This window comes from Mobula hypostoma, chromosome 8 (genome assembly GCF_963921235.1).
Source record: "Mobula hypostoma chromosome 8, sMobHyp1.1, whole genome shotgun sequence".
Lineage (NCBI taxonomy): Eukaryota > Metazoa > Chordata > Chondrichthyes > Myliobatiformes > Myliobatidae > Mobula > Mobula hypostoma.
In genome coordinates, this window is record NC_086104.1 from 23,758,939 (window position 1) to 23,785,451 (window position 26,513).

A 26,513-nucleotide genomic window follows, 5' to 3' on the forward strand; every position below is an offset into this window, starting at 1 on the left:
TCATTGTGTGTTTTTATCAAGACCTTGTACAATCTTCCTCATAACATGTAGATCTGACCCTCGTGAATGGAAAGCTATCTTCTTCTTTCCTGCATATGTATAAAAAGAGGTCCTGTCAAGGTTTGCACATGCCCTGCTTTAATTTCTTGTTCTGGGTGTAAACCATCCCAAAAGCTGTTTCAAGCTGGATTTTAGCCCATTCTGAGATTTTAATTTTTTCTTTGCAGGAACCTGACTGGCCATCGATGTTCAATGTAGCCATTTCTTTGCACAGCAGAAATAGGTGTAATTCTTTAATGTTTTAAAACATTTCATCTTAAAAATCTGTTAGTCTGCAATTCCTTTGATTATGTTTCATAATGCAATCAAATGAGCCTCTCTTTTATAGTTCATGGTCTTTCTAGACTGGGACATCCTTATGAGTACAATCTACATTTGAAGTGATGTACCCCATTAATATTTATTCTAGAAAGAAAATGAACCAAATAACTTGTTCAATTATTTGTTAGAATTTGGCTCAATTTGCGGAACAATGCTAATATTAACAACCACTTTGAAATCCCTTCACGGTGCAGAGACCTAATACATGTTTTCATAGACAAGATTTTCAAAATTGCTTGACAATGGGACCATAGCAGTTAATGGCAAAACCCAATTAAATTGTTGAAAAGAAATGTTCTCCTTTTATTTTTGTAAGAAATGTTCTTTCATATTTGTGATTTGGTCTGCTCAATGATAAACATTGAAATTATCCCTGTGAATTCCTTTGAGTTTTATTTGGTTGATCCTTCAAAGTATATTAATCTGACGACTTTCTGATTTCAAAATTCTTTAATGTCATTTCCAGTCCACAGATATAAAGGGGAAAGAAATAATTGTTTTTCTGGATCTGATGCAACCCAAAAAAAAAACACAATAAGATAAAGAACACAATAATCATTAAAAAACACAAAAATATGAATATGTAAGATAGCTTATATACATAGATTGAGTGTCCATCCATAACGTGCCACCAGGCACATGAGTATCTGTATATAAGGTGACTGACAGGAAATGATAAAGTAGCGGTGGTTGGGAATGTGGAAGGTGGATTGGTAGCTGGAAGTGTTGATCAGCCTTACCGTTACGGTAAAGTAACTGTTTTTGAGTCTGGTGGTCCTGGCATGAATGCTACATAGCTTCTACTTTGATGGGAGTGAGACAGATATTTCATAAGCAGGGTGGATGGGATCCTTCATGATATTACTTGCCCCTTTCTGGCTCCTTTGGATGTCCTTGATGGTGGGTAGGCTGGTTCCAGTGATGCCTTGGGCAGTTTTGACTACCTGTTATAGACTCTTTCTGTCCATCGCAGTGCAGTTTCCGTACCATGCAGTGATGCAACTTGTTAAGGTGCTCACGACAGCGCATCTGTATTCCTTCAGTTTAATGTTTGGATTTAACTAATTAAAAATGATAGGTTAGCAACTACAGTGTATGATTCTATGCATCAGATTCAGTGCATATGAACACCATCCATTATCTAAGGCTTTTGTTTCAATTTGCGTTTTTGTGGATTTATTGAAAGGACATGGACTGCAGTGTGAGCCAGTATTTAATTGCCAACCCTTATTGCCCCTGAGAAGAACAGAGCACCTGTTGAAATCTAACAATAGTATTTATTTATTTAGAGATACAGCATGGAACAGGCCCCTCTAGCCCAATGAGCTGCATCCTCCAGCAACCCACTTACTTAACACTAGCCTAATCACAGGACAATTTAGAATGACCAATAAGCCTACTAACTGATATACCTTTGGACTGTAGAAGGAAACTGGAGCACCTGGAGGAAACCCACACAGTTACAGGGAGAATGAACCAACTCCTTATAGAAGGTGCCGGAATTGAACTCCAGAATGCCCGAGCTGTAATAGCATTGCACTAACAGATGTGCTGTAGTGGCACCCAGCGAGCTGTGACTGATCAGTTGTTTGGGACTCGAAAACCAAATTTCAGAAGAATTTGACTCCTGAATGTCATTACACCAGGCAAACAACCGAGGGCCAATTTCTTCATCCTTTGTCCATGAATAAACAGGCTTAAAATTAGTGAATGTTGAAATTCCACAACATAAAACACATTACTCATCAGCAACTTTACTCTCTTTCTTGATTTTACACAAGCTGAAACTTTGCTATTGCCTTTGAAGATTCAACATAATTATTCATGAAGTTTATACATATTTCTTCAAGACATTTTCAAACAAAAACTACTTCAAGAGCCACAGCTTAATTTTATTTAAGATGAATAACTGGAGAACTTGTATATGTCAGCATCAGAGATCCCTGGGAGGAGTTTTAATTCTGCTGCAACCCCCACCCCCCATGCCAGCTCACTCATCATCCCATTTGTTAAAGTACTTTGAATAACATTGGTACTGAAATCTGGCAGTGCTAAACAAAGTTCAAAGTAAATTTATTATCAAAGTACATACATGTCACCCTGAGATTCAGTTTCTTGTGGTCAATAACCACAGGGTAGTAGGACTTCCTCCCTTCAATAAAGCTAGATGACTCTGCCAAGTCAGTAACAGAATATACCAAGTTTATACCAAGAGTACAAATGACTTTCCATCTCTCTTTAAGAGGCATGTAAAAATTAAAGAACATACTTCAATTATTATTTTTATCAAATTAATTATTCCCAGTTTTCTTGGTTTTCCTTCAGTGATTGCTGTGTTGCTACAAATGACAAAGTTCAAATCCTTACCGAGGTATCAGACAACTGGGTCTAATATAGGCTTATGAAAACTGAGCTTGTTTTTTTCCTTGAGATCATCGCAACTCTATTAAATCTTGCTGATTTATTTGGAAATGGATCATCAAATTTCAATGCAAAGTGTTCCTTTCAAAGTAAAACTGCTGAATTTTTTTTTTGCTTAACCAGCTCTTAAAACAAATCCACATACAAGTGCAGATTTGCGAATTGTCAGCCATTTTGTTTTTAAATAGTGAACAATTTTATTCTTTTTAGTTATGATTTTCATTATTTAATAAGTATTTTTAATTAACAGTGTCTAGGGTTCTTTATAGCATTGCTATCATGGAAGCAAGTGTTTGAAGAGCCAAGTAAATAAATAGACGGGTACTAGATGGTCGACATGGGTATGGTGTGTCAAAGGGCTAGTGTCTGTGCTTATATGACTCCACACCTCTTGCAGAGGACATGGAACTTATGCTCAGCGACAGTCACTGACATTTAGTAGTTGTTCTGAGAAGCCAGAGATTTCTTTCTTGCATAATAACTATTAATTTATTGTAGAAGTTGATTTTAACTTTCCACTTATTGACTGGGAGTCCTAAAAGGACTAGATGGGTTAGAATTTGTCAAATATGTTCAGTCTAGTATAGACTGTAGAGAAGTCCCAATGAGAGAATGTTGTGATACTAGAGCTGCTATTCGGGAATGAGGCAGGGCAGGAGACAGAAGTTTGTGTAGGGGAACACTTTGATTCTATTGACCACAATGCCATTAGTTTCAAAGTTAATATGCAAAAAGATGGGTCTGGTCCACTGGTTGAGAGTCTAAATTGGAGAAAGTCCAACTTTGATGGTATTGTAAATGATCTAACAAGTGTGAATTGGGAATTGGTGAAGGTGCACTTGGAAAGTGGAAGACCTTCAAAAGTGAAATTTTGAGAATAGAATGCTTGGATGTGCCTGTCAGAATAAAAGGTAAAGATAACAAGTCTGGGGGATATTAGTTTTGAAGAGGTATTGAGGCCCTGATTAAGAGAAAAAAAAGATGCATAGCGATGCAGGTATAGGCAAGTAGGAACAAATGAGGTGCTTATGAAGTACAAGAAATGCAAGGGAACAATGAAAAAAGAAATCTGGAAGGCTAAAAGAAGGCATGAAGTTACTCTAGCAGACAAGGTGAAAGAGAATCCTAAGGGATTCTACAGATATGCTAAAAGGACTGCAAGGGACAAAATTGGTCGTCTGGAACACCAGAATAGTAAACCATGTGTAGAGCCAAAACAGATGAGGAAGATCTCGACATGCATCCTTCGCATCTGTATTTACTCAGGAGATGGATACAGAGTGGCATCAACTTCATGAACTTCATGAACCCTGTATAGATTACAGAGGAGGAGGTATTTGCTACCCTGAAGCAAATCACAGTGGATAAATCCCCAGGGCCTGACAGGGTGTTCCCTCAACCCCTATGGGAGGCAAGTGCAGAAACTGCCTGGGTTCTAGCAGAGATATTTAAAACACCCTAAGTGACAGGAGGTACTAGAGGGCTGGCAGATAACCAATGGTGTTCTGCTGTTTTAAAAAAAAAAAGCACTAAACTGAAATAGGAAATTATAGGCCAGTGAGTCTAACATCAGTTGTGGGAAGGTTATTGGAAGGTATTCTAGGGACTGGATATACAAGGATTTAGATAGACATGGACTGATTAAGGCAGACAGCATGGTTTTGTGCGTGGTTGGTCATGTCAAACCAATCTTAAAGAGTTTTTTCAAGCACGTTTGAGAAAATGTATGATGATGCATTTTGGTAAAAGGAAATGTGGACAGGCACGTGAATAGAAAAAGGTTTAGAGGGATATGGGCCAAACACAGACAACTGGGACCAGCTCGGGTAAGAATTTTTTTGGCAGAGACAAATTGAACCAATGGGCTTGTTTCCGAGCTGTGTCACTCTGAGCCCATGATACTAAATTCAATGGCTGTGTGATAAACCACTGAAATCCATGGTGATCTCACAAGGTGACTTAATTCAGGTAGCAGAGCTAAGACAGAAGGAGCAGAGCAATCTAACATGCCAGAACTTGTTTGTTTCTAACATGAGTGTAGCACAAGGAATGCCGGAATTGCAGGCAATCATTATTGCTAGTCCAGATTGATGGCATCAAAGAGTAATTTTCCGACCATCAACTTGGCCTTTTTGTTTTCAAATTTGTTTTTCAAAATGTGGACATCAATAGTGAGGGAAGCACACCTGCATTCCCCCTGAACAGAATGGCCTGGTATAACATTTCACTCAACAACGTTTCTGTTGGTCTCGTTATACATTGGCCGAAATGGTGAGGACTTTACATTTTCTCTCCCAAAGAAATTCAGGTTTTAAGATTCAAGTACATTTATTATCAAAGAATGTATAAATCATACAACCTTGAGATTTGCTTGCTTACAGGTAACCACAAAGCCAGAAACCTGAAGGAACCCAATTTAAAGAAAAAAAAGAATAAAAATAAAAATAAAAAGCACTAGATGCGCATGAGAAAGAAAAAAAATACAAATCATGCAAAAGGATTGTAAGGGATAAAATTGGCCCTCTTGAAGATCAGTGTGGTCGGCTTTGTGCGGAACCAAAGGAAATGGGGGAGATCTTAAATAGGTTTTTTGCGTCTGTATTTACTAAGGAAGCTGGCATGAAATCTATGGAATTGAGGGAATCAAGTAGTGAGACCATGGAAACTGTACAGATTGAAAAGGAGGAGGTGCTTGCTGTCTTGAGGAAAATTAAAGTGGATAAATCCCCGGGACCTGACAGAGTGTTCCCTCGGACCTTGAAGGAAACTAGTGTTGAAAGTGCGGGGGCCCTGGCAGAAATATTTAAAACGTCGCTGTCTACGGGTGAAGTGCCGGAGGATTGGAGAGTGGCTCATGTTGTTCCGTTGTTTAAAAAAGGATCGAAAAGTAATCTGGGAAATTATAGGCCGGTGAGTTTAACATCAGTAGTAGGTAAGTTATTGGAGGGAGTACTAAGAGACAGAATCTACAAGCATTTGGATAGACAGGGGCTTATTAGGGAGAGTCAACATGGCTTTGTGCGTGGTAGGTCATGTTTGACCAATCTGTTGGAGTTTTTCGAGGAGGTTACCAGGAAAGTGGATGAAGGGAAGGCAGTGGATATTGTCTACATGGACTTCAGTAAGGCCTTTGACAAGGTCCTGCATGGGGAGGTTAGTTAGGAAAATTCAGTCGCTAGGTATACATGGAGAGGTGGTAAATTGGATTAGACATTGGCTCGATGGAAGAAGCCAGAGAGTGGTGGTAGAGAATTGCTTCTCTGAGTGGAGGCCTGTGACTAGTGGTGTGCCACAGGGATCAGTGCTGGGTCCATTGTTATTTGTCATCTATATCAATGATCTGGATGATAATGTGGTAAATTGGATCAGCAAGTTTGCTGATGATACAAAGATTGGAGGTGTAGTAGACAGTGAGGAAAGTTTTTGGAGCCTGCAGAGGGACTTGGACCAGCTGTAAAAATGGGCTGAAAAATGGCAGATGGAGTTTAATACTGACAAGTGTGAGGTATTGCACGTTGGAAGGACAAACCAACGTAGAACATACAGGGTTAATGGTAAGGCACTGAGGAGTGCAGTGGAACAGAGGGATCTGGGAATACAGATACAAAATTCCCTAAAAGTGTCGTCACAGGTAGATAGGGTCGTAAAGAGAGCTTTTGGTTTTTTGGCCTTTATTAATCGAAGTATTGAGTATAAGAGCTGGAATGTTATGATGAGGTTGTATAAGGCATTGGTGAGGCCGAATTTGGAGTATTGTGTACAGTTTTGTTAACCAAGTTATAGGAAGGATATTAATAAAGTGGAAAGAGTGCAGAGAAGGTTTACAAGGATGTTGCTGGGACTTGAGAAACTCAGTTACAGAGAAAGGTTGAATAGGTTAGGACTTTATTCCCTGGAGCATAGAAGAATGAGGGGATATTTGATAGAGGTATATAAAATTATGATGGGTATAGATAGAGTGAATGCAAGCAGGCTTTTTCCGCTGAGGCAAGGGGAGAAAAAAACCAGAGGACATGGGTTAAGGGTGAAGGGGGAAAAGTTTAAAGGGAAGATTAGGGGGGGCTTCTTCACACAGAGAGCGGTGGGAGTATGGAATGAGCTGCCAGACGAGGTGGTAAATGCGGGTTCTTTTTTAACATTTAAGAATAAATTGGACAGATACGTGGATGGGAGGTGTATGGAGGGATATGGTCCGTGTGCAGGTCAGTGGGACTAAGCAGAAAATGGTTCGGCACAGCCAAGAAGGGCCAAAGGGCCTGTTTCTGTGCTGTAGTTTCTATAGTTCTATGGTTCTATGGTTCTAATTGAAGTAAACAACAACATTCCAAACCAAAATTGAGACCTCAGATCTGAACCCAGAGCAACCTGGAGTAGGCCTAAAACCTTGCTTATCAGTTCATCATATTAGCGGGCACAGAGCACAACAACCGGGGCACTCTTTCTAGCCTCAGCACTATGGAGAGAGGAGTGACCATTGAAGAGAATGAGCGAAGTCTGTTCTCGTCCCAGATTCCGACACCCCTGTCTTTTCAGTCTATCTGGGTTGGCATTTAAATTGACCAAACAACAAACAGTGAAATGCTCTGGCACCCTGGAGAGAGGAGTGAAAACCACGGAGAGTGTACGAAATCGGCTCTCGCCTTCGATCTGGGTTGGAATTTAGTCTGTCTAAACAACGCATTGTACCTCACACTAGGACTCGAGCACTGCTGTTGCGAAAGGCTCCAGGCCTAGATTACACCACCCAGCAACTCACTCTGGTCTCAGATGTTGTGTTCCAGCCTAAAGCCATTCTCAGGCTCTTCAAGTCAGCTCGCTACTCGGAGCGATCCAACCTCGCAGCTGGGCCAGTTTGGCGGGCATTGGAACTCCATCTGCAATGATTCTGCAACACACCATCTCAGCTCCTCATTCACCCCTTCACTGTTTGCAGCAATAATTGAACACAAGTTACCTCAGAAAAGGTACTTTTAGCAATGTTTTTAGTCAGACTTCTTATCTTTTGAACTACCAGAGTACAATTGCCTGCGTTTGGTAGCACCATCTTAACTGGGCAGGTAGCTTTCCAGTTTGGGGTGTGGTGCACTCTTTCCACTGATTCCATGAGGTTTTTATAGCTCCAGATGCATGGCTTTGTGGTTCTCAATACCATCCCAATACTCCTCCCTTTGAGTGGTCAACGATCATTGACTCGGAGGAAGCCTTTCTTCAGGGAAGCTTAGAGGACATTACATGTATCCAGCCAGTAATCTCTTTCCATGACAGAACTTAGAATGGAGCATTAGATTTAGACGCCTGTTGTCAGGCTGTTGTTAGTAGTGAGGTATGAAATGGCCAAGCCAGTGATGGTTCAGTGACATAGCTTTGTTTGGTTCCAGTCTTCACAGAGGTTGGTTCTGTTGTAAACCCTTTTGTTAGTATCATGATCTACAGGCTTTCGTAGAGGAAACAGAAAACGAAGATGAATTTCCGTGAGCAGCTGAATTTGAAGTGGACTCTCTACAGACTTGAAAGAGTCAAAGGCTTTACTGAGGTCAAAGTGCTACCAATGGTAAAATAAGGAGAGAATGGATAGGCTGGGGTTACTTTTTTTCCCTGGTGTGCAGGAAGCTGAGGTATGTCTTTATAGAGATATACTGTATAAAATCATAAGAGTCTTGGATAAAGTCTTTTCTCCTAGGATAGGGAGAGTTTTAAAGTGAAAGATTTTATTAAAAAATGGGGGGATCTGTGGTGTATGTTTTTCACATAGACGGTGCTGGATTTATGGAAGAGGAGGTGAGTGCAACTATAACTTTAGAAGGTGCTTATGCAGGTGCGTGAATAGAGAAGACTTTGAGAGATAGGAGCAAAACACAGGAAAAAGAGACTATTTCAGATGGGAAACTTTGTCAGCATGAGTGTTGAGCCAGAGATAAGATTCCAATTTTAACATTTGCTTTCTTTTAGAGATCCCTTCTAATCTTCACTTTCCCTTTCTTCACCCTCTCCACTAACTCTATAAAACCCTGGAGTCTCGGTACTTTAATTCTCTGATCTCAGTCTTAATCCCTACACCGAAAGGAATTATTTGTTTGTGTTTGCAGTATCCATTTCCATTATGACCTTTATTTATCCCATGTCCCACTGGCCTTCTCTGTGCCAGAATCAGGTTTAATATTACAGACACATATTGTGAAATTTGTTATTTTGTGGTTGTTGCAGTGCAATACCTTAAAAATATACAAATTACTCTAAAAATACGGAAAATATATATATACCCAGGCTAGATCTTCAGAGATGTTGACACCCAGGAACTTGAAATTGCTCACTCCTTCCATCCTGAAGTGTTTTCCCTTGACCTCCCCTTCCTGAAGTCCACAATTAATTCCTTGATCTTATTATTACTGAATGTAAGGTTTTTGTCCTCAGTTTCTTTAGTGTATCAGCATAAAAATTCTATTTGCCGCCTGACCTATCTGGAAGGGTTAACCTTCAACTGACTTTCTTCGATTCACTAGAATTTGCCTTTTCTACACCTTTCTATCACCATGCATTCAGTTATAACATTGAATCTAAAAGGCAGACTTGAACAAAATATTCAGATGGTATACTGTACTGTATGTAAAAACATGGAAACATAGAAAACTTACAGCACAACACAGGCCCTTCGGCCCACAAAGCTGTGCCGAACATGTCCTTACCTTAGAAACTACCTAGGATTACCCATAGCCCTCTATTTTTCTGAGCTCCATGTGCCTATCCAGGAGTCTCTTAAAAGACCCTATCATTTCAGCCTCCAGCACCGCTGCAGGCAGCCCATTCCACGCACTCAGCACTCTCTGCTTAAAAAAACTTATCCCTGACATCTCCTCTGTACCTTCTTCCAAGCACCTTGAAACTATGCCCTCTCATGCTAGCCATTTCAGCCCTGGGAAAAAGCCTCTGACTATCGACACGATCAATGCTTCTCATCATCTTGTACACCTCTATCAAGTCACCTCTCATCCTTCATCGCTCCAAGGAGAAAAGGCTGTGTTCACTCAACCTATTCTCATAAGACATGCTCCCCAATCCAGGCAACATCCTTGTAAATCTCCTCTGCACCCTTTCTATGGTTTCCACGTCCTTCCTGTAGTGAGGCGACCAGAATTGAGCACAGTACGCCAAGTGGGGTCTGACGAGGGTCCTCATTCTTGAAACTGGCAACTGGTGAGAACACAGACACAAGAGAATCTGCGGATGCTGGAAATCGTGAGCATTGAACACCATTTTTTGGAAGAACTCAGAAGGTCAGGCAGCATCTATGGAGAGAAATGAACAGTTGATGTTTAGGGCCGAGATCCTTCATTTGGAATAGAAAAGTAGAAGGCAGAAGTCAGAATAAAAAGGTATGGGGATGAGCAGGAGCATAAGCTAGCAGCTAATAGGTGAGAGAGGGAAGGTAGATGGGTGGAGGAGAAGGGATGAAAATGAATGATATGAGAAGCTAGGAAATGAAGGTTGGAAGAGATTAAGGGCTGAAGAAGATCTCTGATAGGAAATGACAGTAGACCATGGAATAAATGGAAGGAAGCAGGAAACCAGATAGAAATGACGAATTGGTCATAAAAAGTAGGGGTGGGCAAGAGGATAGACGGGGCCCATTGGAATGAGACAAATCAAAAGGGGAGTGGTAAAGGAAAGCAGAGGGAGTGATTAATTGAAATTAGAGTAATCGATGTTGATGCCATCAGGTTTGAGACAGATAGAATATGAGGTGTTTCTCCTCCAACCTACTTCTAGCTTTAGTGTGTCAGTAGAAGAGGCTGCCACGTGTCGATGTGGCAATGGGTGGCCATCAGGAGATCCTGGCTGTTGTGTCAAATGGAGCAAAGGATAGTAGTGTAGTTGAAAGATCCTATAGGATAATGGAACTTTATAAATAGACTATAAAGCCTACAAAGTCATGATGAATTTTGATTAAGCACTAGTTCACCACAATTTATGAAAGTTGGGAAGTCTTTGGAGAATGTGCAGGAGTGAATTACTAAAAATATTGCAGCAGCAGGAGACCTTTAATGATGTGGATAAACTGAAGCATCTCAGGATGTTCTCCTGGGCACAGTGAAGGCTGTGGGGAGTTATGATCAAGATCATGAAGGATTATGGATAGAGTAAACTGAAGTAAGTTATTCCCGTAGATTTAAAATGTCAAGTCATGCGATTATAGAATGAAAGTGACTGGCAAAAGTGATGTTAAAGATATTTTCATGCTGTGAGTAATGTGTGAACTGCACTGTTAGATGTAGTAGTAGAGACAGATTAATGGTGTCCGAATAGAAAGAATTTTCAGAGCCAAGGGGAAAACACAAGGGCTTAGATTCATCTGCATTTTTCTGCAAAGAGCTGGTCCTGACTTTACTGGCTGAATGGCTTTCTGTGTTGTAACCATTCTGTCATTGTGATTCTGTGAAGTCATTTCTTAAATCTGGCCACTGACCAAGCCGCACATAATAATATCTTCTTATGTAGCTGCCTGTCAAATTTTGTTAGAAAATATTCCTATGAATTACTGTCATAAAGCATTATATGAATGCCATTTGCTCTTGCTGTGTTGTATCAATACTATAGAATACGGTCCACACTGAAGAATCAATATTATCCCTGTGGATTTATCTGTTCGTAACGAATGGATGGTTATATAGCTTTAACTCGTCTTTTAATCTACCAGTGAATAAAAGTTCTAATCTTCCTCAGTATTTTCCTCTGGCCAATTTTCTGGGAAGTATTTCTTATCGATTTGTGTCTTTCAGTTTTTAAATCTAATTCAACTGAATTTGTTTTGTTTCCTACAGACTTAACTCTATTGATATCAAGTATCAGATCTGGAAGTTGGGAGTGGTGTTTACGGACAATGTAAGTAAAAAGTGGATGCCAGAAGCTAAACTTTTTCCTGAGTAAAATATTTTTCAGAAATACAAGGGTAATATTCAGGTATAAGAAGTGTCATCATAAACTAATGATTGTTTCATGGTTTCAGCCAGTGCTGTTTTTGCGTGTGTGTGTTTGTCCGTGTACCTTTTCACAATTATATTTTCCCTTAAACTTTCGCAGTTACACTTCATTTTAGAGGTTACAATGGCTAGAAACTGTGTGAAAATCAATGACATTCTCCTTAGGGATGTTTTTGAGAGGGTGCTTTAATCATTGTTGGCAAAGATAAAAGTCTATTAGATACATGCGGACAAAATATGGAAGATTTAATTACCCAATTCATCTAGAGACACAGTGTGGATTAGGCCCTATTAGCCTTTCGAGTCGCACCACCAGCAACCCACTGATTTAACCCTTGCTTAATCACAAGAAAATTACCATGACCAATTAAACTACTAAATGGTATGTCTTTGGACTGTGAGAGGAAACTGGAGCACCCAGAGGAAGCCCATGTAATCCACATACAAACTCCTTACAGAGGACACTGAACTCTGACGCATCGAGCCGTAGTAGTGTTGCACTAACTGCTACATTACTATGATGCCTGAGATGTAATAATGTAATGAAATATAATGCTGCTTTTCTTGAATCCTAGAAGCTGCACATGAATGCTCTGTTTTCAACAGTTGGATGAGTTCTTTGTCCAACCCATTTGGTAGGCTAGGTGGACTGAGTATCCACAACAACCGTGGAGGACCCGACTGCACTTGTCTTTTTCTACTCCCATCACATCAAAAACAGATTATCTCCTCTCCGACTCAGGCAGGGAAGTCTTTGAGAAGGTTTAATTAGTTTCCTGTTGGGATTCTGGGCAGGGAATGTTTGAAGTCAGCAGCTTACAGAATGTGCGGCTCAGTTGGAACAAAAATGTATCTGTGCAGCCCAGAATGAATGACGTGGAGTTCAAAATCTGAAAGGCTGGAAGGAGTGTCTGGAAAAAGATACATGTTGTTTTGGATGCAAGAGGGTCCACTAATGTGAATTTTCACTCTTTCCTTGGATTGTTCCAGTGTTATTCAATTTCTTCTGAGTTTGACCACCACATTGAACAATTTTCACAAGCTATTACACAAATGAGTGCCCTAGATCAGTGTTTTCCAATCTTTTTCATCTAATGTCCCCCAAAAGCACTTTTATACTTGCCAACCCTCCCCTAAAGCACCTTTATATCTACCAATGCCCCTCTTAGTGACAATATACTTTCCGGCTCCCATAGTGTAAAGGCATATGCTAACATGAGAAAAATGATAGTGCTTTAAATTTTTATTTGTCTTTGAACTTAGCTTACACAATATCTGTTTGCTGTACAGCAGCTTTGATATCAATGTGATCCATGAACTTGATGGTTTTTAGCAAGAGTTGAAATATCTGATTTAAGTTGTGACAGTAAAAGCCTTAATTCCCCATATGTAACAATATCCAAGTGGTTTCTGTTTTTTGTGAGCATGTGGTTCACTGCGCTGAAGGCTCAACAAGGTAGAAGGATGGAAATGCAATGAAGAGTAGTTTGGCTCTTCGTCAAAGACCAGGAAACTTTGTATGACAGTGTAGCTACATTTCCACAAAAGCCAACATTTTTGAAAAGCATTTTTCCTTCTTTATTCCGAATTTTGATAAATTTTTCTTGCAGTCTCTCTTCCTGTTCTTCTACCTTAAAAAGAAATGGGTTAATTACCCAGTCCGGAATTTCAAATCTTTGAATCAATTCTGAAAATCCTTCTTCAGTGACTGCAGGTGTAAGCAGTACTCTAGCAAATCACCATCTGTGAAAGAGCATGCCATACTTTCCATGCAGGGAAATTGTAAGAAAGTTTTTCTCCCAATGATTTGCTTGTATATATCCAATTTTCTGATAAATTCTGTTTGCAGCGAGTTGACACAGTCGGTCAGGTCTCGTGTCTCAAGTTAGGGTGTTGCATACCAACCCCCCCCCACAAGAATCTTGAATACACTTGACAACTTCTATTTCCCCTAACATTCCATTAAGAGATGTAGCCACCCCCGTTACGAATAACTGCTTTAGATGAAGCATACAAGGGGACAGATAAGCTACATAGAGCCATGTGCCAAGCTTAGTAATGAACCTTTCCTGATCCACAATGGTTAGCAGAAATCTCTGATGCTGTAATGCCTTGTGTATCATAATGTACCAGGAAAGTTACAAGCTGTGGAGCATCTACAATCATAGAGTCAGCCCATGAGCTAACAGCTGTGCAGCTTCCTGCACTCTCCCCTGCAGTGAGAAACACTGCACAAATTGGACAAGAGGCTCGAGCCAGTAATTCTTGGTTTACTTGGGCAGAAGTTCTAGGCTAGCATGTTTTTCATACTGAACATGCATGATAAGTTTCTGGTAACAAGTTTTGAAGCCATTCTTCCAATGATGACTCCACCACCATCCTACTGCCAAACCTGGACTGGACTGCACTCCGAAGTGGAGTTCTAAAGTGATATGCCATTACAGCTGGTTTACGAGGAAATGACATGGAACTGTATATACTTTATGATCAAGTTGTTGAAGAGGATTTTCGAGAGACAGTTGAAGAGGCTGCTAGAGCTACCCATTATGTGCCCCTGAGGCAGCTGTCCAAGAAAATTCATGAAGGCAAATTGCATTGGAGATGGGAATGAATGAGAATGATAAGACCTCCTTACAGGACATGGTATGAGCGGTTTGTGCATAGTATGAAGCTATACAAAGTAGGGTTACTTGAGTGGTGATCCTGAGGGTGCTTGTGTATTGACGGGTGTATGGAAATCATCCAGATTCTGCTGGCACTGATTTCTGTTTGCTCAGGACATTAGAAATCCGATAACGTCCTGCTTACCGTGTCTGAACAGCAGGCTAAAGCTGCTCACAACTACATTGAAAGGTGTCCCTCTTAGCAGATGCAATTCATCTTCTTTTGACTGGTATTGGAGTGTTCCCTTCTGCTGATTGATCACCACTCGAAGTAGTTGGAAGTGTTGTCCGTCAGGCTGAGCAGTTTATGGAATGGCCCACTGATGGAGTCAGATCGGTAACTCTTGGGCTAGCCAAGGAACTGGATTCCAACAATAGAGTCAAGTCAAGTCAAGTCACTATTTATTGTCATTTCAACCATAACTGCTGGTACAGTACACAGTAAAAATGAGACAATGTTTTTCAGGACCATGGTGCTACATGAAACAATACAAAAACTACACTGAACTACGTAAAACAACACAAAAACTACACGAGACTACAGACCTCCCCAGGACTGCATAAAGTGCACAAAACAGTGCAGGCATTACAATAAATAATAAACAAGACAATAGGCACAGTAGAGGGCAGTAGGTTGGTGTCAGACCAGGCTCTGGGTATTGAGGATCTGAGGGCTTGGGGGAAGAACCCGTTACATAGTCTGGTCATGAGAGCCCGAATGCATCGGTGCCTTTTGCCGGATGGCATGAGGGAGAAGAGTTTATATGAGGGGTGTGTGGGGTCCTTCTTAATGCTGTTTGCTTTACGGATGCAGCATGTGGTATGAATGTCTGTAATGGCGAGAAGAGAGACCCCGATGATCTTCTCAGCTGACCTCACTATCCACTGCAGGGTCTTGCAATCCGAGATGGTGCAGTTTCCGAACCAGGCAGTGATGCAGCTGCTCAGGATGCTCTCAATACAACCTCTGTAGAATGTGGTGAGGTTGGGGGATGGGAGATGGACTTTTCTCAGCCTTCGCAGAAAGTAGAGATGCTGCTGGGCTTTCTTTGCTATGGAGCTGGTGTTGAGGGACCAGGTGAGATTCTCCGCCAGGTGAACACCAAGGAATTTGGTGCTCCTAACAATCTCTACGGAGGAGTCGTCAATGTTCAGTGGAGAGTGGTTGCTCCATGTCCTCCTGAAGTCAACAACCATCTGTTTTGTTCACATTCAGGGACAGGTTGTTGGCTCTGCACCCATCCGTTAGCCGCTGCACCTCCTCTCTGTATGCTGACTCATCGTTCTTGCTGATGAAACCCACCACGGTCGTGTCATCGGCGAACTTGATGATGTGGTTCGAGCTGTGTGTTGCAACACAGTCGTGGGTCAGCAGAGTGAACAGCAGTGGACTGAGCACACAGCCCTGGGGGGCCCCTGTGCTCAGTGTGATGGTGTTGGAGATGCTGCTTCCAATTCGGACTGACTGAGGTCTCCCAGTCAGGACGTCTAGGATCCAGTTGCAGAGGGAGGTGTTCAGGCCTAGTAGGCTCAGCTTTTGAATCAGTTTCTGAGGAGGAATGATTGTGTTGAATGCTGAACTGAAGTCTATGAACAGCATTCAAATGTATGTGTCTTTTTTGTCCAGGTGGGTTAGGACCAGGTGGAGGGTGATGGCAATGACGTCATCTGTTGAACGGTTGGGACGGTACACGAACTGCAGGGGTCCAGTGAGGTCTGCATGTTTAAATAATGAAGCTGCAATTCATGCAAGAGAAGTCTGCATGGTCCACATGTCATCACTTGCGTTGTTTTTGCCGAAGTGCAGGGCTATTCTGCAACCCCTCCTCACTCCAGGATATTCCCAGCTGAGATGCTAATGTGTCAATAGTTGAAAACATGCCTGAATTTCGTGCAGCCTAATCTGAAATGACAAGTGGGAGAAAGGAGAGGAGTCAGAAGGGACTTTTGTAAAATATCTTCTGAAAATCCCAACAGCCAACATGAACTTCATTCCCTCCATCATTGTTCTGCATTACCTCATTAACCTTATGGGCACCAACTTTTTATTCCCACATGGGAATTTAAATTTGACTTAGCAAACTTCAATGCTGGTGATTAAACTTGTATTCTCAAGAATCTTTGTCCTTATCTGTCCCAGAACATAATCAGAGCAAAATACTGGAATTGTTATAAGCTTGACCTCCAGAGCTTACAGGCACCAGTTTTATTTCATACTCATTATGATTGGGGTGCTATGGTTACCATGACACTATTATAGCTCAGGCATCGGAGCTCAGAGTTCAAATCCAGCACCATCTGTAAGGAATTTATATATTCTCCCCTTGAGCACTCAGGTTTCCTTTGAGTGCTCTAGATTCCTCCCACAGTCCAAAGACGTACCGTTTAGTAGGTTAATTGGTCATTGTAAATTGTCCCCTGATTAGACTAGTGTTAAATAAATGGGTTGCTGGGTGCCATGGTTTGTTGGGCCAGAAGGAACTGTTCTGTGCCAGGGGTTCCCAAACTTTTTTATGCCATGGACTCCTACCATTAACTGAGGGGTATGTGGAGCCCAGATCTGAAACCCCTGTAAATCTGTGCTGTATCTCTAAAAATAAATTTTTAAAAAGTTATACTGGAAGGAAAATTTGATATCCTGGAAGTAGCAATTGAGATTGCTGGATGTTGAGTGACAGTATTTGCTATAAATTGACGAACCGTTCATGTAAACAACAACCAAGCAAGATAATTAAAGTTAAAATCATTCTGTACTCATTTCCTTAAACTAGAGTCACAAATTAAGCCCAGTTTAAGCAGAATTTCAAGAATAATTTGATTGACATAATCTCAGCATATATATTTCTCAATAGGCAATCAAATAAAGAAGAATTCCAGGTGTGATTTTGGTACAATTTCCAGTGATAATATGGAATTTCCCTTCATTTCTTCTCATTTTCAAATCCCATTTACCCACATGGGAGCCATGCAATTAAATGGGGCTATTTACCTTTTCTAGATATGGTAAATGAAAATGTTTGGTTTTCATCAGTTGTCGACTTAAGCAGTACTTTCAAAAATTAGAAATGCAATTATAAAATGTTATACAAGAATTTTTTGGCCTGGATTTCCTATGTGATACTTTATTTATCTTACTATAGTTTTACTAGAAATCATCAATACCTAGTCAACAATTCCCATGGCAGAAAACACAGGCAAATTCTATTTATTATATATAGGACAGTGTTAGACTGTATTGTGGAACCCATTCAGAAACCTCATGTGATTGTTTTGGTTCCCTGGAATAACAGTAGCAGCTATTCCATGGAATTGGTTTGGGAAATGGCTGCTGTGGAAGACTTGAAGACCACAAGACCATAAAGTATTGGATTAGAGTTAGGCCATTTGGTCCATTGAGTCTGCTCTGCCATTTCATTGTGACTGATCCACTTTCCCTCTCAGTGCCAATCTCACCGTATCCCGTCATGCCCTGATCAATCAAGAATCTATCAACCTTTGCCTTAAATATACATAAAGACTTGGCCTCCACAGCCACCGGTGCTAACAAATTCCACAGATTCACCAATCTCTGGCAAAAGAAATTCCTCTTTATCTCTGTTATAAAAGGATGTCCCTCTATTCTGAGGCTGTGTCCGCTTCTCCCAGACTCTCCCACCATAGGAAACATCCTCTCCATATCCACTCGATAGAGGCCTTTCAACATTCGATAGGTTTCAATAAGGTCACCCCTCATTCTTCAGAATTCCACTGAACACAGGCCCAGAGCCATCAAACACTCTTCAGATGAAAAGCCTTTCTATGCCGGAATCATTTTCATGACCCTCCTTTGAGCACTCACCAGCGTCAGCACATCCTTTCTAAGATAATGGGCTAAAACTGCTCACAATATTTCAAGTGGGGCCTCACCAGTGCTTAATAAAGTCTCAGCATTACATCCTTGCTTTTATAGTCTAGTCTTCTTGAAATGAATGTCAACATTGCATTTGCCTTCCTCACCACTGATTCAACCTGCAAATTAACCATTGGGGAATAGTGCACTAGGACTCCCAATTCCCTTTGCACTTCAGCTTTTTAAATTTTCACCCCACTGGAAAATAGTCTACCCTTTTATTTTTTCTACTAAAGTGCATGACCATACACTTGCTGAAAGTGTATTCCATCTGCCTCTTCTTTGCCCTTTCCAATCTGTCTAAGTCCTTCTGTAGCCTGTGGAACTAGTCACTGGCTGGCAACAAGAAAAGGCTCCCTTTATTCCCACTCTTTGTCACCTGCCAATCAGCCACTGCTTTATCCATGTTAGAATCTTTTCTTTAATACCATGGACCTGCAGCTTGTTAAGCAACCGCATGTGCGGTAAATTTCAGAAGGCCTTCTGAAAGTCCAAGTACACAACATCAACTGACTCTCCTGTCTAGCCTACTTGCTATTTTCTCAAATAATTCCAACAGGTTTGTCAGGCAAGATTTTCCCTTAAGGAAACGATGCTGACCCTATGACCTATTTCATCATGTGCCTCCAAGTACCCTGAACCCACATCCTTAACTGTCGACTCCAACATCTTCCCAACCACTGAGGTCAGACTAATCGGCCTGTAATTTCCTTTTTTCTGCCTGTCTGCCTTCTTGAAGAGTGGAGTGACATTTGCAATTATCCAGCGTTCCGGAACCATTCCAGAATCTAGCGATTCTTGAAATCTCATTATAATGCTACCACAATCTCTTCAACCACCTCCTTCAGAACCCTAAGGTGTACATCATCTCGTCCAGGAGACTTATCTACCTTCAGACCTTGCAGTTTCCCTTGTTATAGCAACTTCATACACTTCTGACCCGTGACAACCATCCTGTTAGTGTCTTCCACAGTGAATACTGAGTCAAAATCCTTCTGAAACTCATCCGCTATTTCCTTGCTCCCCATTACTACCTCTCCAGCATTGTTTTTCAGTGTCTGATATCCACTCTTGTCTCTCTTTCACTTTATGTATCTGAAGAAACTTTTGGTATATCTTTACTCTTATTTGTTAGCTTACCGTCGTATTTCATCTTTACTGTACAGTGTGCCATCTGCTTTCTATTTATGCTGGAAGCTGACTGTGCGCCAAGGATTTTGTTTAATTTATTCATGTTTTTGGGATTTGGATTTGTAGTCAAGGCACTTGAGAAGGTGGGGATGAGCCACTCCCTTGAATCACTGCAGTACAGCGGAAAAGACAAAATTAGAAATTTGTAAGACAACTTGAACAGCATGCAAATAAATAACATCTTTAAAGAACAGAAAGTTGGTGCTGCTAAAGGTTTCCAGGTGGAATATTAATAATTGTTCTCTTTCCAGATATCTATAAGTATAATCAGAATTTTACTACATTCCGTAAAACTTTACCGCATGTTGTCACTGCATTTCTGCTGTTGTCCATTTGTAATTTTTATTTCTTTGTTTGCAGTCCTTCTTGTACCTTGCCTGGTACATGACCATGTCAGTTCTGGGACATTACAACAACTTTTTCTTTGCTGCTCATCTGCTGGATATTGCGATGGGATTTAAAACTTTGCGGACCATCCTCTCTTCGGTGACGCATAATGGAAAACAGGTACCAAAATATGGTTGGTGTGTTTTTACATTTAAAATCATGATAGGTGATTACTAGACGAATGCAAAATCCCCTAATATCATGAGATAGGTCTTACCAGGTAGCTCTTCAAACTTAAAATGAAAATCACAAAGATCTACATATACTAATTTAAGTACACACGTTATTAAACAATGCGTCAGAGAAATTCAGATTTATTTATCACAAGTACCTCGAAACATACAGCAAAATGTGTCGACTGCATCAACAACCAACTCAGCCAAGGACGTGCCGGGAGCAACTCCCAAGTGGCACCTTACATGCCAGCACCAACATAGCGTACGCGCAGTGTTCAACAGAACAGCACAAGCAGCAACAACTACTACTCCAGAACAGAAAGAAGACAACAATAGTGAAAACAAGCTCCCTACCTATTCTCTCCCTCGCATAACAGACAGGCACCTCCAGGCCACCAATCGTTGGGCCTGGACAATATTTATAATTAATATTAAATATAGAATTATATGGTATGGAAACAGCTCTTCGGCCAATGCTGACTGTCAAGTAGCCTTTTATACTCGTCCTGAACTAATCCCCACTTACCCCAGAATCTGTCATGCAATAGGGAAAATTTACGGCGACCAATTAACCTACCAAGCCAAGCGTTTGTGGGATAAAGGGGCGAAATGGAGCACCTTGCGCAATCAAAGGGAGAATATGCAAATTTCATGCAAAAGTCACCAGAGGTCAGGACTGAACCTGGGTCACTGGAGCTGTACAACAGGAGCTCTACTTGCAGCATTACTATTCCATTCCTCGAATATGGCCAAAAAGAACCAGGCAAACATGAAATGAATGAATGAAACATTAAGGAAGAATTAAAAAGACCTCTCCCCAGATTGTCTTTTTAAGTTGCTTGCAAAACAGTCCACTGCAAACAAACCATATGCTTTTTTTGTAATATATGAACATTAATTATTAAATACTGACTTGACATTGCAAATCTCTCCTTACTTCCATGCAGTTGGTTTTAACCGTGGGCTTACTAGCTGTAGTGGTGTACCTCTACACCGTGGTTGCTTTTAATTTCTTCCGGAAATTCTACAACAAAAGTGAAGATGGAGACACACCAGATATGAAGTGTGATGATATGCTGACTGTAAGTGGCCTCCTGCTTGTGACTGAGTTCACTAACTAATTTGTGTTTGATTTCGTTCCTAAACCATACAAGAGAACACGGGGAATAGGAGAAGGAGTAGGGTAGACCATTTAGACTGTCACTCCTGTTCTGTTGTTCAGTAAGATGGCGATTGATCTGACTTGAGCCTCATCTCCACTAATTTACCTGTTTCTTATTACTCTTATAACCATATAACAATTACAGCACGGAAACAGGCCATCTCGACTCTTCTAGTCCGTGCCGAACGCTTACTCTCACCTAGTCCCATCTACCTGCACTCAGCCCATAACCCTCCATTCCTTTCCTGTCCATATATCTATCCAATTTAACTTTAAACGACAACATCGAACCTGCCTCAACCACTTCTGCTGGAAGCTCGTTCCACACAGCTACCACTCTCTGAGTAAAGGAGTTTCCCCTCATGTTACCCCTAAACTTTTGCCCTTTAACTCTCAACTCTTGACCTCCTGTGTCAAAAAATCTGACCATTTAAGATCTTCAGTGTGTCAGTCTCCCTGGGATGTAGAGATTCATGTCCCACTGAGAGAAAACATTATTCATATCTGATTTAAGTGAGAAGCTGCCAATTCGGAAACCATGACCCCTTGTTCGTGTTTGTTTGTTTATTTATTTGTCTATCTCTCTATCTTTTTTTTAACTTTATTTATTGAGATACAGCACAGAATAGGCCCTTATGGCCCTTCGAGCCTCATCACCCAGCAATCCCTTGATTTAACCCTCGTCTAATCACAGGACAACTTACAATGACCTTTAGACCATTTTTGCACTGTCTGAGGAGAAATGTTGGTGAAAAATCCTCCCTTCTGTATTGGCAACCCCCACAGACTGTCGTATGTTTCCACAGGACCACTTCTCATTCTTCTCAACCCCGAAGGACCTAGGCTCAGTCCAAATTCTCCTTTTGATTCTCTTCATCAGATTCCCTTCCTCTTAGCAATCATCACAAAGGATTTTCTTTAATCTGCCTCAATGCTGGTTTATTCTTGTCTTTTATCTGTAATTCCTATGCATCTGAAAAAGGAAACGTGACAAATGAGCTAATTCAAAGAAGATCTGAGCCCTTCTGCCAGAACTGTGAAAGAGAGAAAACAAGTTAATTTTAAATTGAGATGAGCTGGGGGGAGGGACAGCTAAAACAAAGGAATATATTTGATGGGGGTGAGACCAAATGAGTTAATGCAATGATTAGAATGAGATTTATGTTTTTCTTCTTGCATTATGTCATTGCCATTCCATTTCCAATTGTCCAAAGGATATATCACATTCCCAACAATTTTTACAGAGTCACAATGTGTATAGATCAGTGAGTAGTTTCGGTTTATGTTATTTCTTGCGGCTTTTTCCCTGAATTTCTTCTCTGAATTTTAATTGAGGAGGAAACCCTCAATGAAAATCCACCTTGAAGCTGCAATGCAAGTGGCTTTTAGAGACATATGACTGCAAAGCAATTTGTGATTACCAACACCATATGTAAACATTTGGTAGAAATTTGGTAGAAAAGTGCAAATATGTTGAAAATAGCTTCATGGAACCTTTGAAATTTACTGAAAGAGACTGTAATATGTTCCTTCATTGTGTCCATGTCAGTTCACTGTTAAAAATGATGTGCAAATCTTCCGACTGTGAATTTTCTAGTGTCAGTTCTGTTGAAATGAAATGATAGTTGATCATGTTTAGTAGAAAGGAATGACAAAGTGGAGAGTAGAGAGATCTCTCTGGTTATGACAAGCTGTGCTTTCTTTTGCAGTGTTATATGTTCCACATGTATGTGGGTGTCCGTGCTGGTGGAGGCATCGGTGATGAGATTGAAGATCCTGCTGGGGATGAATATGAAATCTATCGAATCATTTTTGACATCACCTTCTTCTTCTTTGTAATTGTCATCCTGTTGGCCATCATTCAAGGTATGACATTCTGTGTTGGAACATTTTATAATTGATTAGTGGTGTTCACAATCTTATGACTTTTTATCCATATTAGTACTTATCTCTAAAAATAGTTTTGGAACATAAGGCAGAACAGTGCATCCCAGGAACAGGCCATTCAGCCCAAGGTGTCTGTGCTAACCATTATGGCCATTTAATCTAATGCCTTCCGCCTGCGCATGGTTTGAAACTCATTGTCTTCATTTTCCTGTTGAAATGCAACTTAAATGTTATCATATTTGTTTGCTGCACCTCCCTACATTCCAGGAACCTACCATTCTCTATATTAAAAAAAAATCACGCCTCATAATTTTTTTGTCATTGCTATCATCAGGAAGGAGGTACTGGGAGCCTGAAGGCACACACTGAATGATTCAGGAACAGATTCTTCCCCTCTGCCATCTGATTTCTGAATGGACATTGAACCCATGAACACTACCTCACTACTTTTTTATTTCTATTTTTGCACCAATTATTTAAGTTAACTAATTTAATAAACTACTTCAACTACTTAATTAATTTAACAAAATATATATACTGTAATTCAAGTTTTTTTTCTTTTCTATTCTTATGCATTGTATTGTCATAAAGCTAACAAGTTTCATGACATATGCCATAAGACGATAAGACAAAGGAGCAGAAATCAGCCATTTGGCCTATTGAGTCTGCTCCGCTATTTTATCATGAGCTGATCCATTCTCCCATTTAGTCCCACTCCCCCGCTTTCTCACCATAACCTTTGATGCCCTGGCTGCTCAGATAACTATCAATTTCTGCCTTAAATACACCCAATGACTTGGCCTCCACTGCCGCCCGTGGCAACAAATTCCACAGATTCACCATCATGATGTTAAACCTGATTCTAATTCTCCTTCATCTTTTCCCTTCTCAGCTTAAAGCCAAACCCTCCAGTACTTCACATTGAATATCTTTCCTACCTATGCCTGTCATAATCTTAAATAATTCTATCAGATTATCCCTCATCCTTTGACGATCTAGTGAAGACAATCCAATCTTGTACAACTTCTCCTTAGAGATAATATTCTCCAATCCAAGCAACATCCTTGTGACACACATAAAAGTTGCTGGTGAACGCAGCAGGCCAGGCAGCATCTCTAGGAAGAGGTACAGTCGACGTTTCAGGCCGAGACCCTTCGTCAGGACTAACTGAAGGAAGAGTTGAGGAAGGGATTTGAAAGTTGGAAGGGGAGGGGGAGATCCAAAATGATAGGAGAAGACAGGAGGGGGAGGGATGGAGCCAAGAGCTGGACAGGTGATTGGCAAAAGGGATACGAGAGGACCATGGGACAGGAGGTCCGGGAAGAAAGACAAGGGGGGGGGACCCAGAGGATGGGCAAGGGGTATATTCAGAGGGACAGAGGGAGAAAAAGGAGAGTGAGAGAAAGAATGTGTGTATAAAAATAAGTAACAGATGGGGTACGAGGGGGAGGTGGGGCATTAACGGAAGTTAGAGAAGTCGATGTTCATGCCATCAGGTTGGAGGCTACCCAGACGGAATATAAGGTGTTGTTCCTCCAACCTGAGTGTGGCTTCATCTTTACAGTAGAGGAGGCCGTGGATAGACATGTCAGAATGGGAATGGGATGTGGAATTAAAATGTGTGGCCACTGGGAGATTCTGCTTTCTCTGGCGGACAGAGCATAGATGTTCAGCAAAGCGGTCTCCCAGTCTGCGTCAGGTCTCGCCAATATATAAAAGGCCACATCGGGAGCACCAGATGCAGTATATCACCCCAGCCGACTCACAGGTGAAGTGTTGCCTCACCTGGAAGGACTGTTTGGGGCCCTGAATGGTGGTAAGGGAGGAAGTGTAAGGGCATGTGTAGCACTTGTTCCGCTTACACGGATAAGTGCCAGGAGGGAGACCAGTGGGGAGGGATGGGGGGGACGAATGGACAAGGGAGTCGCGTAGGGAGCGATCCCTGCGGAATGCAGAGATAGGCGGGGAGGGAAAGATGTGCTTAGTGGTGGGATCCCGTTGGAGGTGGCGGAAGTTACGGAGAATCATATGTTGGACCCAGAGGCTGGTGGGGTGGTAGGTGAGGACCAGGGGAACCCTATTCCTAGTGGGGTGGCGGGAGGATGGAGTGAGAGCTGATGTACGTGAAATGGGGGAGATGCATTTAAGAGCAGAGTTGATAGCGGAGGAAGGGAAGCCCCTTTCTTTAAAAAAGGAAGACATCTCCCTCGTCCTAGAATGAAAAGCCTCATCCTGAGAGCAGATGCGGCGGAGACGGAGGAATTGCGAGAAGGGGATGGCGTTTTTGCAAGAGACAGGGTGAGAAGAGGAATAGTCCAGATAGCTGTGAGAGTCAGTAGGCTATCATCCTCATGAGCCTTTTTTGCACCTTCTCCTAACCAAACTTTTATACAAATGAACCATGAGTTACCAAATTTTATACTCATTGCTTCAGGTAAGTAGGCCGTGCAGCTTTTTTACAGCACTGCCTACCTGCAGCTGCCACGTTCAGAGAGCTATGGACTTGTACTCCAAGATCCAAATATACTTCAGTGATCCTAAGGATCAGTGCCATATACTGTATACTTACCTTTTGCATTTTCCCTTCCAAAATGCAGCACCTCATACTGAATTATATTAGGAAAAAAGTACAAGCTTTCAAAGCACAGATTTGCTACTCTGGAAATCTGAAATTTTTTAAAAATAACAAAACATGCTAGACATCTTCAGTATATCGGGCAGACGTGGGCAAAGAAACAAGGTGATGGCCCTTCAGAACTGAAGATGAATGTTTACTGAACGGAAGCTTAGCTCTTCTTCTCTCTCCATAGACGCTGCCTGGCTTCCTGAGTATTCCCACTACCCTTTTTTCACATTTAACTTATCTGGAAGGAGTCTTTGTGCCTCAGGATAGTTGGAAATGAGGGCACAAAAGAGCAGATGTTGCATCTGCATTGGATGTATGTGAATAGTTGGCATTGGTCACTACCGCTACCTTCCAACACCATGTTTGCAGAGGTGTTACACCTAAATTACTTTCATGCCATGAAGTTTCTGAAATTTTCCTCACCATCTCTACAAGTAGACTTTAAATATTTCAGTGTTAGACTTCATGCTGCAGAAAGACAGATTCAATCCCTAGTCCATATCTAGAAAGCTCTCTTCAGCTGGTACTTCAAGAGTTAAAATTGGTCCCCAGTGTCTTTGAGCAAATGAAAAGAAAAATCAGACACAAGATTTGTGATTCACTGAAAATTTAGTTGTGTAGATAACAGTCTACACTTGATCGGGATTGTCATCCTGATGAGGGGTCTCAACCTGAAATGTCGACTGTTTACTCCCTTTTCCGTAGATGCCGCCTAGCCTGCAGAGTTCCTCCAGCATTTTGTGTATGTTGCAACA

At 41.2% G+C, this 26,513-nt stretch overlaps 1 protein-coding gene across 1 annotated transcript in view; it reads left to right on the forward strand.

Annotated features, from left to right (window-relative positions):
- The window catches only part of ryr2a (ryanodine receptor 2a (cardiac)), an 801,439-nt gene that overhangs the window by 752,334 nt on the left and 22,592 nt on the right, over positions 1 to 26,513 (forward strand). Inside the window, exons 95-98 of the mRNA XM_063055593.1 lie at positions 11,619 to 11,679; positions 19,881 to 20,027; positions 21,031 to 21,165; positions 22,955 to 23,111. Coding sequence (XP_062911663.1) covers positions 11,619 to 11,679; positions 19,881 to 20,027; positions 21,031 to 21,165; positions 22,955 to 23,111 — 500 coding nt within the window. The remainder of the gene's footprint in view (positions 1 to 11,618; positions 11,680 to 19,880; positions 20,028 to 21,030; positions 21,166 to 22,954; positions 23,112 to 26,513) is intronic.